Source organism: Oreochromis niloticus, linkage group LG6 (genome assembly GCF_001858045.2).
Source record: "Oreochromis niloticus isolate F11D_XX linkage group LG6, O_niloticus_UMD_NMBU, whole genome shotgun sequence".
Taxonomy (NCBI): domain Eukaryota; kingdom Metazoa; phylum Chordata; class Actinopteri; order Cichliformes; family Cichlidae; genus Oreochromis; species Oreochromis niloticus.
In genome coordinates, this window is record NC_031971.2 from 8769982 (window position 1) to 8785829 (window position 15848).

The 15848-nt window shown below is 41.3% G+C and overlaps 1 protein-coding gene across 1 annotated transcript in view; it reads left to right on the plus strand.

Moving 5' to 3' along the window:
* The window catches only part of cacng2b (calcium channel, voltage-dependent, gamma subunit 2b), a 64011-nt gene extending 49041 nt beyond the window's left edge, over nucleotides 1-14970 (plus strand). The window contains exons 3-4 of the mRNA XM_003459342.5: nucleotides 8904-9044; nucleotides 12723-14970. Of these exons, the coding sequence (XP_003459390.1) occupies nucleotides 8904-9044; nucleotides 12723-13255 (674 nt within the window). The 3' untranslated portion in view covers nucleotides 13256-14970. The remainder of the gene's footprint in view (nucleotides 1-8903; nucleotides 9045-12722) is intronic.
* Nucleotides 14971-15848: the final 878 nt, after the last annotated feature.

The window sequence follows — 15848 nt, forward strand, 5'->3', positions numbered from 1 at the left end:
TGTGTGACTCAAATGCATTTTCTGTTTCCTGGAAAATTTTACTGCCGTCTCCTTTCCTTCAGATCTCTCAATTTGAAAAAATTAACTTATGCATGAAGACTTTGGGGTTTTCCTTGGTCTGTTTCATGCTGTGCAGAAACCATGAAGGCAATCACAGCTGCCTTCTTGGTCAGAACTTAGACTTTTATAATTTATTTTATAAAAAATATACACCAGACAAAATCAGAACTTGTGGCTCGCTTAAAAACAAATATTATACAAGGACATATAATTTCACCTCGGCTTGCTGAGACGCTTGTTATGTCCTATATAAAACCGTTTTGATGTATAGCCTACTGTCCATAATATGTCTAGCACTGTCTGCTATTATTGCACATGAACTCACAGTGTCCTTGAAACCTGAGCTTGCATTTATTGGATAACAGATTTAGGTGACAGCATGTTTCTTGGTGCCATCAAGGTGGATTAATGTGCATTCACTATATCCAAAAACAAGGCAAAGAAAAAAAAAGGTCTATATATATATATTTCCTGAAATTGTTACATAATTGATCCCTTTTTGGCTTTAAAACGGAGGAAATCCGAAGCCCACGGTGCGTGGCTATTTGTGTACTGATGTGCCTTTGTGGACATGTTACAGTGAATGTTTTGACTTGGATAACATATGAGTTATGTGTATTGAGGCTTTAATTTGACACATATGAAGTCTATAATTCACAGATTTCGCATAGGCTACTACAGCTGCTGTGTGTTTGCAGAGTTGGAAAGAGTAAAAAGGGAAAGGCTGTGAAGCATACAACACAAAGTGTGTGTGTGTGTGTGTGTGTGTGTGTGTGTGTGTACGAGAGACACAGTGTATGTGCAAGCTTTTGAAGTGTCTATGTGTGCTGTGTCATGCATGGAGCCGATGAATGGGATTAGATATGGCTAACAGCTCAGCACTGGCCCTAACTGGCTTGAACAAGGCAGAGTTACACACACACACACACACACACACACACACACACACACACACAACCAAAAACACATTTGTGTGCATTTATAAGAACCTTCACTAAATGTACACTCCTGAGACATTAACCTCAACCATTACAACCACTATGGAATCTACAGATAAAGCAAACAATAACATATGAAAGTGTCAGTTTTTACTGGTATTGTGTAAGATTGTGACTCCTGATATGCACAAATCAGGAAGATTTTTAGAAGTCGACAAACTGGCCAGGAATTAGCCGTGTCTGCGTGGCAGAGGGTTCCCACCAGTATATATTAAACTAATGAGACCTGGGCAGTGACTGGCTTTGTCAAAAACAATACACTTTACAAGGTGTTGCCAGCAGATTTTGTTCTCAATAATAACAACATCGTTTATAGCAGTCGGTTTCAGAGTAGCTACTCTGCAGCTGCCTAGCTTAGCACAGAAAAACAGGTAATGCCAGCTAGCTAACACTATTAGGGCAGTGGTGTTCATGCAGCTAAATCAATTCAGTGTCAATATATGACACTTTGAGGTGATGGTTGCCGTGATTTGGTGCTACATAAATATAAGCTGAATTAATTCAGCCAGCTAACTGTACAATTTATTTTGTAAAATATAATGTAAGCTGTTTAACTGGATCAATATAACCATTTGCATCAAAAATTAGCATCACAAACAGAAAATCTAAAATAGCCTCTTTATTTTATCCTCTGTAGTGGACAAAATGAGTTAAACTGGAAGATATAAGACATCGTCTTCAGCAACTGAGGTCAGTATAGTAGGTACTGTTACTAAGATTAGTATTTTGGCTAATTGAAAACACATTGGCTCTTACTCTAACACACTCAGCTCAACTGATTTTGACAGAAGCTTTTACGTGGACTCACGCCCTCTAGCCATCCATGCAGAACTGCAGTCTGTAAATCCTACACCACAAACCTCCCAGCGCACCTAACAATTCAAATTTTAGAGTTTACAGTATGAGGAGAAACTATATGTTATTGCTCTTAATTAATACTGCAAGTAAAACTGTTGATTAGAAAAATGTGTCATATACAAAAAAGCACTCATGTTGTGATGTAGCTCACTTTAATACATTAATGTGCTGGGTGAGGCGCAGCTAAATTCTGTGGAGCTTTTATTTATGTCTAAAGGCATAAATAATTATAATGCAGGAGAAGATTAATATAAAACAGCCCAAACAAATCCTGTTTTGCAAAATAGAGTATTTAAGATAAAATTTATATAGTTATTTTACACTTATGACCTTTAACTAATTTTTAAAGCATAAAAAGGTGAACAAGTGAGGATCAGCCAAAATATACTGACTTTGAAAATATGTCCTCACTAGTCAGGTCTAAAATTTGGTTCAGAGGGCACACACCTTCAGAGTCCTAATTTGTACTGAAAACCCTTTTAGCTCCTATAATTAGAACGTTGAACGCGTATACATAACGCTAATACTTTGAATCGGGATGCTAGGAGACATGTGACGTCACCCGCTGATGATGTCATCAGGCCCACCGATGTCACTGCAGCTATTTTTGGCGGTCGAGTTGTGACATGGAGGCATATCACGATTTACATGAGTAATACGGCATGATAATGACTGGCAGGCTGCGCAAGCTCCCCCTGTGTGCGTGTAGCACACACACACACACACACACACAAACACACACACAAACACGTGCTCCCACTCACACAGACACGTGCAAACACACATCTGCAGGGTGGTGTTTGTTTTCATTATTCTGTTCTTCTTCCTCCATTTAAATAAAAGCAGTTTGTTTCCTAAAAATGATTCGTTCGTCAGCCCTGCATGGACGCACACACGCACATGCACACACACAGATAGTTATTCCCCTGAAGCTGTTTTGCTGAGTTCCCACTACCACATGTTCTTTGCTGCTGGGCTCTCCCACGTGGGCGAAGTTGTGTGTGTGTGTGTGTGGGAGACAGAAAGAGTGAGCAGATTGTTCCAGCACGGTTAGTGTACGGTGTGTATGGGAAACACCCCACTTGAGGAGAATGAGCGAGTGAGTAGGTGGTGGGCTGATCGATGAGTGTGTTCACTTTGTAGCTTGCTGAGCTAACGTGTGTGTGTGTGTGTGTATGTGTGTGTGTGTGTGTGTGTGTGTGTGTGTGTGAGAGAGAGAGAAAGTAATTGGGGTGTGGGTGGGGGGGGTTCAACTGTACTGTAACTGTAGATTATGTGTACACACATAACACAACTCTGTGTGTGTGTGTGTGTGTGTGTGTGTGTGTGTGTGTGTGTGTGTGTGTGTGAACCCAAGGAGCTCCCATGGTGGTGTCCACCCCCATCTCTATAATTCAGCCACAATTACAAGCCTCTCCTCTGCTGCAGCTAATGAAACCATAAGTCAGCCAGAGACACACACACAAACACACACTCATACACACACACAAACACACACACACCACTGCAGCAGAACCAGCCAAGCAATTGGAGAAATGAATGGAAGATGAAAGTGTAATACATAGAAAGAAAAAGAAACGCTGTTTGAAAGCAGCGAGGCGAATGTGTTGGTTTGTGTGTATGTCTGTGTGCCTGCTCTGCCATCTGATTGTGTATTCAATCTGAATTATAGTCCTCAGTACATATTGTACTGGTGTGGATGTAGGAATGACCTAATGTCTCAAAAAGTGTTGCTTAACTTTGCTCATATGCACAGATGAGAAATCCAAACTGGAGAAAAAATCTTATATGATGCAGCTTTTAGCACGTTTAGTGAGATGAAATTTTTACACAGCTGACAATTGCTGGACTGATGTGTAGTATAGGAGCATCAATAGCAATAGTATGATCATCGCCATTCTCTACTTCCTCCTCCGAATGATTGTTTCTCCGTGCAATAATGCAAAGCCTTACTCTCTTCTAATTTCGAACCACTAAACCAATAGTGTTGCATAGTCCAACGGGGGAACGTAGAAACAATATTACGAACCAATTTCATGCTGATAATTAGCACACAGGTGCTCTGTTCAGGGTGTACACTGCCTCTCGTCCAATTATGAGCTGAGACAGCCACGAACTCCTTTGGCATGTATAAGGGGGTACAGATAAATAGGCTGAGATATGCAGATAATAAGCTGTTGATCCCCCTCACCAGTGGCACGCACAAACTGTAATGTCAACTGCAATTGTTCTCACATGGAAGCCAGTGAAAACAAATTACCTATTGGTATTTTTCATTTGCTTTCTGATTTCTTCAGTAAAAATCTGTTGTAGTCCTCGGGCACAACATGTCCATATGATGAGACTTCTGGAGGTGCTCTGTAGTGTCCAAATCCTTTGTTCTTGTCGGTTGCAGTGTGTTGCCTCCATGGATTGGGTTGCAGGTTAATGACCACTGGCACCCTGTGCATTTCACAGATGAAAGCAGGTACACCGTGAGCACATGTGACAGACGTAAAAGGGTCTAAAGAAGTCACGAAGAACGTTACGCTGTCTGTAACATTGCCTGGTTGAAGGACTTGACTGGGCTCCATGCTTACATGACCTAAATCCAATAGAAGACTTCTGGGAAATTTCCTTTAACTTTTTTAGAAAATTGAGAAATTGATGAATTCATTTTTGGTACAACAATTTTCTGTGCAACAAATACGGAAGACATTTCTGGAAAGTTGGACTCTATGGCATTCTGTTTGTGGTATGTTTGGCGTACTTTGATAAGAAACGGTGGCCTCGAGATCACAACAGGTGAGAAAAAGTTTGCTTGTTTAACAAAGAAACTAAACCATACTGTATATGTCTCCTCACACTGCTGACACTAAAACTCATTCACTCTCAATTCAGCTCTCTCTGTCTGTCTCTGTGCCATGATGTGCTTGGTGGCAGGGTGCGCCTGGAGGCCAGCGCATTTAAAAATTCTCCTTTTTTAAACTCCCTGCCTTCTGCTTAAAGTGTACGTGCAGGGAGGGAAACAGAGGGAGAGGGATCGCTGGAGGCAAAGCAGCTTCACAGAGAAGTGAAAGCCTGCAGTCTTTGCACTTCTCCTCTCTTCTCTTCTTTTCCCTCTCTTGCTCTCTTTATTTCTTTTTCTTTTCCTTTCCCTATTTAGCCCCTTATTCTCCTTGAATCCTATAATTATACATGCAGTGTATGTTAAAAAAACCCTGCAGTGCCACAGCATGCTTACTGCAACTTTGTTTCTTTTCTTCCTTATCTATGAAACCCACTCCTGCTCTTGCTCTCTTTCTCTCTCGATTCTGATTATTCACTTTTTTATGGCACAAATTAACATGAAATCAGCCATAGTGATAAAATACAAAAAAAAATCTTTTCTACTTTCAATCAAGTCAACTGGAAAATGTAAAAATGTTGTCAGAGTGTTGTCATATTTTGCTCACCGGGTAAAACCAAGAAGTTTATTTAAGCATGTCATACTTCTCTCTGAATCCATTGTGTCAGAATTTACATAACCACTTGTGTCATTGTAAAGTATGCTGTATGCCACAATGCCAAACCTGACAGGTTTGATAGTGCTAGCTAAACTAGCTGGGTAGTAGCTTAGCAAACTGCCAATCTGATAACAAAGTGCAGCCATTTATTTTAATAATGAGAAATGACAAACAGAAAAAGTATTGAACAAGCAGGCGTGGAAGTCATGACAGCACCTGAAATCTATCAGTAATTAGAAATCAATCCTGCCACTTAGACCAAATTAATATCAGCTGGTTCAGTCCCATCTGAGGGCCTATAAAAAGGTGTCTCGTGTCATGACGGGTAAAACCAGTAAGCTCTTGCAAGACCTTCACAACTTTATTGTTGTAAAACATACTGATGGCATTGGTTACAGAAGGATTTCTAAACTACCGAAGGTTCCAGGTGCTCTCTACAAGATTTCAGACACAGGAGTGAAAAGAATTATCAGAAGACTTTTCCAAAAGCCGAGGACCACTTGTGGAAAGTTACAGAAAGACTTGGAATCAGCATGTACCATTTTTTTCAAAGAAAATAAGTAATACACTCAAACCAGATGGCATGTCGGTGCAGGATGTTATAGTAGCCATGCTGGTACAGTTTTGAATAAATCCCAAACACTGTCACCAGCAAAGCACCCCCACACCATCACACCTCCCCCTCCACGCTTCACAGTGGGAACCATGCATGTAGAGACCATCCATTCACGGCGGGTGGAGCCAAAGATCTCAAATATGGACTCATCAGACCAAAGCACAGATTTCCACTGGTCTAATCTCCATTTCTTTTGATTCTTGGCCCAAACAAATCTCTGCTGCTTGTTGTTTTCTTTAGTGGTGGGTTCTTCTGTCTTTGGACTTCTGCAACTCAGCTTCTTGCAGTAGTCTGTTTTCACACGTGCTCTGAATGATTTGTACATATACTGACTCCTGTAAAGACAAAGAAAAGGCTGAACAGATTAAAATAACCCTACTGTAAAGATGGGAAAAGTTTTGCAGAGTTAAATAGAAACAGTCTGTCAAAATCTAGCAATAGGTCTATGTCGGAATCCGGATTGTGGTCTGGTCCCTCTATCGGTGACCGAGGAGCTAGGGGAATGCATTGTGCCAACAAGTGTGTGTGTGGTATAGGTATTACTCCTGTTGTGTTACGTCACTGTAAAGATTACAGTGACGCAGCCATAACCCTTACTAGGAAGGTTTATGGCTGGCAACTCCCTAGCAGCATCCATTCACTATGGAAAAATGCATATTGCCAAATCAATTGGCAGATGTTTCTTGGTTGCCGCTGAGTGCTGCTAAGAGATTGCTGCAGGCGACCATAGTTTGCATGGAAGATGCCAACTTGTTTGCAAACACAGCCTAACTCTTTTAGAGGCACAGATTTTACTTTGAAGGCAAAAATTCTCTGTTTCATGCGTTTTTAAAGTTGCATTGTCGCTTATCGAATAGTTGTTTGTGTCTACAGACACATCGTTGCAGTCGTGGCAATGTCCTAGTGACCAAAGCTATTATAATTATCAGTGCAGAATTGTATAGTTCTTTGACAAATTTCTCCTAGTGACTATCAGCAACCTCCAGCAACCACTTGCCAACTGGTTGGAGAATATATATTTTTCCCTAGTAACCGGTCATTACCAGCAGGTCACTGATCTGTAGGCCTGCAAGATTTGGGCTTTAGCAGTTGATTTCAGAGTGACACCCAGAAACCACTCATGACCAGTCAGGGAATACTCATTTTGTTCCCTAGCAACCAGTGGGTGGGAGGTTATCACCACCTGTCTCTAGGTCTGTGTGACTGGGGTCTTGGGCAAGCAGTAGTTATGGTTCAAGCTGGACTGATTCCCCAGGAGTGCAGCTCAGTGTAACATCCTCTGAAGTCATGTTTACGTGATGTGAGTGAATATGACAGAAGGCAACTTTGCCTATTCTTTGAATATGTGTGTGTCTTTGTGTACGTACAGTGTGCACCTGGTATGAAGGATTTCCACCTTGAAGACGATTTGCACTGACAGCACATGAAGAAGAGGTGATGGGGTTAAAACAAATAGGAGGGAGAAGAGTAGGAGGAAGAGGAGGGGAATCTTGGTGCAGTTCCAACTCTGAGGTCACCTTAATATTTGATCTGCTTCAGTGGATGAAACGGTCAGAGAGCAGCTATAATAGAGAGTTGGAGGGAGAGAGAAATGCAGGATTAAAAACAAAATGAGGGAGGGAAAAGAAAACCAATATGGGAGCTACTGACATTAGAAACAATACCAGGGACAAGACCTGCTCTTTGTTCATTTGAAGGACCTTCGAGCAAAGCAATGGAGGCAAACTCTGGTTTATTACAGCCAGCATTGTTTTGCCTTTGCTTTGTGACCATAATGTCATGAGACATAGGATGTAAAGTCAGGTCAAAGGTCTGCAAAATTGCAGCTGTTTACAATAAACACTTTAGTTAATAGTTTCACAAGAAGCATATGAATATTTTTTGCTTCACAGAGTCGTGCACATCTGGATTTTAATGCTAGATGGTGTTCACTGAAAATCAGAGCTTAGAATATTATGACACTTTCTGCAAGGGAAACGGAAATAACCTGAATGAAGTTGCTGAAATACAATCAAAATTTCAGAATCGTGACACTGGTCGCCTCAGAAACCGGCTCCATGACCACGGCAATGCCATGACAACCCTGAGGCCGATCAGGAAATCAGCAACGCAGATGGCAAACAGACAGATGATGAGGACAGACACATACAGAGAGATGGGGCGATAAAGGGATGACGAGGGGTTTCATGGAGGGAGACCGACACAATGCCCATTGGAGGATCTGATACAGATAGAAAAGGAGGAAAAGCGGCAAGGAAGTAAACAAAGTAATAACAATAATATTATATAAAGGGCAATAAAAGACCCCTCTTTAGGATCTTATCAAGGATTAGTTTTACCGAGGCACTCCAAAGTGGTAATTCGGCCTACTGCTGAAATTTGTGCAAACAAATGGTGTACACCGCTTTAAGCATAATTGTTTTCAAAGTCATCATACCAAAACAGGATGATAACAGATATGGTGCTTAACCCCTTCCACACTGGAAGTCGCTGTCTTCCACCCTGGGTGTAGAAGTGTTTTAAAAAAGTCACAGAAGAACACAAGATCTAGATGAAGTTTTTATTACATAAAAAAAACAGGGTTTAAGTTGTTAAAAGTATTTCCTGTTGTGCTATCAAGTGCAGCATTGCTACTGAAAGAGTGCAGAAATTCAGATTACCTTTACAAATGGGAATTTTCTGTTGCTGACTATCATTGTTTGAGGTTTAATAGCCCCAAAAGCAAAGCATGAAAGCAGCTATTTCTCTAAAACCTTTCATACTTTGTTAGCTTCTGGTTAAAAGATTTGTATTTGCTTATATCTCGTGCCATACAAGGAACTAATGTCAGCGTGTCCACCGATGACAATTATGGTAACTATTTTTTGCCTTGATGCATGTGTGCAGGTGCTGTACGAGCCTCCAGTATCTTCCCCATCCTGAGTGTGATCCTGCTCTTCATGGGGGGGCTGTGCATCGCCGCAAGCGAGTTCTACAAGTCACGGCACAACATCATCCTCAGCGCCGGCATCCTCTTCGTCTCTGCAGGTATTAAGGGAAATAGGAAAACAGGCAGACTTACCAGGAGATAAAACAGTCAAAGTGGGTGAGCAGATGAAGGTAAATGTAAAGAAGAAGCAAGTTAGAGGTGGTAAAATCTTTGTGGATGTATGAAAAGGCAGATGAAAGTGAAGCTGACCAAAGAGCCAGCGTAAGTTAAAAACGATACTGATATACTGGGAGAAAAAGGAAGGGGAGCGTATTAAGCAAATATTAAGAAAAGTTTCTGTTGGAATTGATGATTTTATGGCACCACTGTGAAAAATAATAGATTTATAGATATACAGTGGTGTGATTTACTTTACTACTAGGAAAGTGATTGAAAGTGAAAACACACCGGCTAGTCCACCTCTGAATGACTTAAGAAAAACAATAGGAAGACTTAGGAGTGGCCTTGTCCTTACCTGAATTAGATTGAGATGCTGTGGCATGACCTTAAAAAGGCGGTTCATGCTTGAAAACCCTCCAATGTGGCTGAATTACAACAATTCTGCAAAGATGAGTGGGCCGAAATTCCTCCTCAGGGGTGTATAAGATTCATTGCCTGTGACCACAAATGCTTGATTGCAGTTGTTGCTGCTTAGAGTGGACCAACCAGTTATTAGGTTTAGGGGGCAATCACTTTTTCACACAGGGCCAAGTAGGTTTGGATTTTTTCCCTCCTAATAATAAACAACTTCATTTAGAAACTTCTGTTTAAATTTGTTTAATGATCTGAAACAATTAAGTGTGACAAACGTAACATTTGTGAGGTCAGACATTGATGTGGGAAAAGAAGCCCTGGCTCACAGTCTAAGCTCTAAATCATCCCAAAGGTGTTCTGTTGGGTTGAGGCCAGGCCAGTCACATTCTTCCACACCAAATGTGTTTATTCATGGACCTTGCTTTGTGTACTGACGTGCAGTCATATTAGAACAGAAAGGGGTCGTCCTCAAACTTTTGTGACAAAGTGGAGGAGCAGTTGTAAAGCTCTCCATTTGTCCCATATGTGTTTACTTTATTTTGCACATTGTACACATTATTCTGTTTCTATGTATTTGCTATGATTTGCTATTTGTCAAGTAACATTGCTTCACTCACTATCCCGGGTTTGTTTGTGTAAGCGTTCTGTTGCCGGCAAATCAAACATTCTGCAAATTCAGACAAATACTTAGTTATGTTTCTTTATATTTTATTATGTTACAGATTAAGTCATTTGTTCATACTTACTTTGTTTGTCTTTTCAGTTTTCATGAGGGTCAGGTGTGGGGAAACGCCCGCCTGGCATTTCCTCATTTTAAAATCCTGATGATGTCACACATAACATCAGCAGGTCAAACCAAGTGGAGGGGTTTGTCCAAAATGTCCAATTGTCCAAAATGTCCTGATATGCTGAGGCATTAAGAGTTCCTTTCATTGGAACTAAGGGACAGAGCCCAACTCCCAACACCATAATCCCCCCTCCACCAAACTTTGCACTTGGCACAATGCAGTCAGATAAGTACCGTTCTCCTGACAACTGCCAAACCAATGCTCGTCCATCAGAATGCCAGACGGAGAAGTGTGATTCGTCACTCCAGAGAACATGTCTGCACTGCTCTAGAGTCCAGTTGCACTGCGTTATACAGCACTGCATCCGACACAAGACAAAGATAGTGCAAGTTGCCATTTTGCCACAGAATTTTTCTGTGTGTGTGTGTGTGCATGGTTCTAGGCCATGGCCTACTGTGCTGCACTAGATAACTAGTTCCCCTCCAAGTCAGAAGTGAGAGATGCAATTCTGTTTCTCTCTCTCTCTTTCTCGCTGTCTGCGTCTGACTCTCTCGCCCTGTTGCTAGGCTAAGAGGAGGCCACTGGGATTACACTCTAAAAATAAGGTGTCCCTGATACTTTTTCTCTGATCCATCTCAATCAGGCCTACAAAGTCCTCACACCTCGGACTGCTGCTCTATGTCTTTGTGCAGAATTGTTTTCACCGTTTAGCTTTGTATCCGTCTTTTTGTCTCTCTGGCTGTCTGTCCATGTCTGTGTCTATTTCTGGCTACACACACCCAGAATCCTGTTGTATGATGTTGAAAATACAGAAAGGGAGATAACAGATAGCCTGACAAAGGATGTGAGTTGAAGCTCATTGGAGGCTGGGGGAAGATAGGGGAGGGTAAAATACAGAGGCACAGATGAAAACATTCAAATAAGACATAAGAAATAGAGGTGAACCCGCCCCAGTTTGGACAAAAATCCTGCACTTTTGGGAATATGCCTTCTTTCAGGTTTCACTGATTCTACTCATATTAATGCTGTTGCACATAGATTTGATAAATTACTAATTTATTTGAGGCATATTTCTGGTTCTCTGCCATGCTCACTCATCAGCTGCTTCAGCCATCAGATGTGAAGGACAGCTATTTGGCCACTCTCCTGGTGGATGACAATAGCAGTTGAAATGTAAACAAATTGAACATAAAAGCCTCAATTAAATATGAAAAGGTTGCTTTCTTATAATAATCATAAATGTCATTCTAGGCCCTGTGACTGCCTATTGAATCATTATTCTTTCAGTGAAACACTACTATGTGTCAAAATAATGACAAATCATAATAAGTCATTTTAAGCTTTCAGAGGTTTGATTTTCCCCTCAGGGAAAATGTTCCGTATTAAAGACCTACACTTAGGTTTGCCAAATTACTTCTGTACATCTGAAAATGGGGACTATGAATAAAAATGGATGTAGTTCATAAACAGTTAATGTGATCCTTTTTGTTAAACTACTAAAATTAAAGCCGCGCGTCTGCACTTCAATCACATGTTGACTGTTTGATTTGAAATCCCCTGTGGTGGTGTACAGAGGCAAAGCTACAAAAGCTGCGTAGTCCAAAAACTTATGGACCCTACTGTACACGCTGAACTTGATTCAGCTGCTGCTGGTACCAGCTGTCCTAAATACAGTACTTGGTGCCCTCCATACAGAGAAAAGTTACAAAAATGTAGTCAGTCTGAGCAGACAGTGAAAAGTGTGAAGGAGGGTAAGATTCTTAAGAGGACAAATATAAATATGACACATGATGATTTTAATTTGACCTTATTTTATAACATATATATTTTTGCATATTTACTTTGCATACACCGACATAACATTATGACCACTGACATGTGAAGTGAATTATGATGCTTATTGCTTCATCGTGGCACCTGTTAGTGGGTAGGATATATTAGGGAGCAAGGGAACATTTTGTCTTTAAAGTGCACTATGAGAAGAAGGCAAGTGGGCGGAGGCAGTGTGATGCTTTGGGCAACATTTTCAGATCATGTACACACTTTCATGGAAACAGTATTCTCTGATGGCTGTTTCCTCTTTTAGCATGATATTACATGCTGCCACAAGGCAAAGAGGGTTCAGGAGTAGTTTGAGGTGCACAACTTACAGGACTTAAAGGATCTGTTGCTAACACCTTGGTGCCAGACACCACAGCACACCTTCAGTGGTCTTGTGGAGTCCGTGCCTCAATGGGTCAGGACTGTTTTGGCAGCATAAGGGGGATCAACACAATATTAGGATGGTGGTCATAATGTTATGCCTGTGAATATTTCATTATACTTGGGTTAATGTGTGCTTGATGTGTGGCTTTGTTTGCGATTGACTGCATTTTAGCTCTTGAGCTAATCTCCGTCCCTCATTTCTTTACCCAGGCCTGAGCAACATTATAGGAATCATTGTGTACATATCAGCCAATGCTGGGGATCCTTCCAAGAGTGACTCCAAGAAGAACAGCTACTCCTACGGCTGGTCCTTCTACTTTGGGGCCCTCTCCTTCATCATGGCTGAAATGGTGGGTGTGCTGGCTGTGCACATGTTCATCGACCGACATCGGGAGCTGCGTGTGGGGGCACGAGCCGCCGACTACCTCCAAGGGGCAGCCATCACACGCATCCCAAGCTACCGCTACCGTTATCGACGCCGCTCGCGCTCTTCGTCCCGTTCTACAGATCCCTCGCACTCTCGCGAGGCATCGCCAGTGGGCCTGAAGGCCTTTGGGACGCTGCCCTCCACTGAGCTGTCCATGTACACGCTCCCCAAAGGCCAAACAGGCACTCCGACAGCCACCTATAACTCCACGGAGAGGGACCACAACTTCCTGCAGGTCCACAACTGCATCCAGAAGGACCTGAAAGACTCAGGTGGCCATAGCAACACCGCCAATCGGCGCACCACACCTGTATGAAAATGACACAGACATTAAGAGAAATCAGAGGAACTCTGGGGGGAAAGACAGCTTGTGGCTTAAGGAGACAGAAAGAGAAAGAGGGCTCCAAAAGACTGAGGAGTTAGGGGTAGGCAACAGAGGGGAAGTTCTGAGAGCTCCACAGCGCCTCAGATAATCACAGAGTTTCTGTTTAATAAAAAGGAAATGGAGTAAAAATGCATAAAAAAAGAAACATGCATGATTTTCCCATGAACCATTGTTTAACAAGTTTTGAACATGTTTGTAAAGAGTTGAGGGGGAGGTCGGGGAAAGATAAGTGGGGATGGGGGGCATTCATGATGCTGGGTTGGGGTGGTTGGTGGTTGTCTCGGGGCTGTGGAACTGTGGAGTGGTGGGCTGGGCCAAACTGCCCATTTATAGGCAAACTTTATATTTTTTACTCTTCCTCAGTCTGATTGAAAGGCCCCTTGGCCCTGCCTACAAACCAACCCTCGCACTACCATACCACAAGCCCCTCCCCCCAACACACGCACCCTAAATTCCCTTATAAACCCTACTCCTTTCTTTAGTTACTGTATCTTCTTGATTTCATTCTTTATTCGCATTAATACTGTGAACCATTGCGGTACGGGATTTTAGCAGGGAGCATTTCAGGCCGCAAAAAAAAAGAGAAAAAAACAAGAAAAAACACATAAGTTAATATATGTATTGATTATATATAAATATATGAACATATATGTTAATAAATCATGACTAGACTTCCCTGAAGCAAAAAATATCAAGAAAAAAATAAAAAAAGAAAGAAACAACGTAACCTACAATGAAACTAAACCGAGTCGTCATGGAAACTAAACCAAGACGGAGGATTCATTGTGACTGGCTCATTTGACGGGCAAAGGCTTCAGCCTACATGATAAACTGGTATTGGTTAGCGTTAGACACATTATCACATTCTTTTACAACAACAACAAAATCGTTTGGCCTTCCGCCAAAGCCCTGGCAGCCATCTTTGTTCAGGGTCAGCTAGATGTGAGTTGGCCACTCTTGCTTTTGCCCCATGCAGGGGTGGAGTGAAGAGAGAACTCTGGGTAATGGATGGTCTCTCTGCAAACTTGAAGATGACTACGGACAATGAATCGTCACTACTGCCAAAGACACAAAGTAGTGCGTGTGAGAACATGGCTACGAGTGAGCTGAAGCTAAGTGACTCCAAAAAAAAATTAAGAATTTACATGCATGCTAATCTAAAATCATCCGATCTGCTTTTAAGGAACCTATGTTTTGAACAACTGAACAATGATACCATGTAAGGGCAGTGGGAGTGAAAAAAGTAGTAATTAATGTTACAGTACTGTGTCAATTTCTATTTTTCTTTGTTTTTCTTTTTGAGTGGGTTATTTGGGGTGGGGTTTCATCATGCTTGAAACAAAAAAAAACAACCTTTGAAAAACGTATCAAGGCTTTTTTTTTTAACAGAAGAGAATCTTATCTTGCCTTTTCATTTAATTTTATTTCCTCCATTACTTTGGACTCTCACACAGCCTTAGTCTCTTTCTTTATCTCATTTTCTTGTTCTTTGGTTTTGCTTTGTGTTGTTGTAAATGACAAATTAAAACAAAAAAACAAAAAAACATAATGTCTTTCAAGGTGCCAAAACTGAATGATTCTGAACTTGGATGCATCAAGTCCTGATGACAAATAAAAATTGAACCCCCCGTAGGGAACTGAATGAGTCTTTGTTGTATTATATCTGATCTAACATGAACATGAAACATGAACATGTAGAAACAGAGACTACAAGCCCGACTGCTGCTGAAGATCAGGCTCTGGCTGCTGGGCTGGGGGTCAGCATGCACTCAGCTTTATCATCACTCTGGGTTTATGGCTAGCTTTGTGTTAGCATGCTGACTAAGCAGATACAGCATTCTTCAGTTGTTTCTGCATTTTTGTTTGATTTATTTCCCTTGTAGCCGTGGTGTGTAGATAACTGAAGAAGCTTTGTAATGCATAACTGTAACCATAACGTAATTAATAAATATTAATAAATTTGGTACAGTAACAGTAATGCACTAACGTTATATTACTGCATTACTGAAAAATGTATTGGGACTATAGTAATGCGTTACTTTGGAGCACATTATGCCCAGCACTGGTGATCATTCTGTGGAAGTTTCAGTAGTGATTCTGCTAAAGTATGAAAGAACACATTTGTATGGATGCCTCGCCACCGCACGAGTCTTTTGGCCAGAAGAGCTAAAAAGAAAATGGGCCCAGAAGTTTTGTTTTTTCATGATGTGGTATTTAAGTGTGTGATAGATGAGAACGTTAATGTTCAAGGATGTGTTATTTACGTACTTCTGACATTATAGATGCATCACTGATGTTAGCTGTACTGCTAATTAAGGACATTGCTAAAATGTGTCCTTTCCCACAAATGACTAAAAAACACTTAATAGATTTGATATTCACCATTTGTTTAAGCATTAGATTAAATGTCACGTTCTTTGATAAGGTACAGAGCCATGCAAAAGTGGGCAAATGGCCGCTTCATGACAATCCTGGAGCGTCACATAACTGTTAGGCCACTAACTCTAAAATAAATAAAATTAGC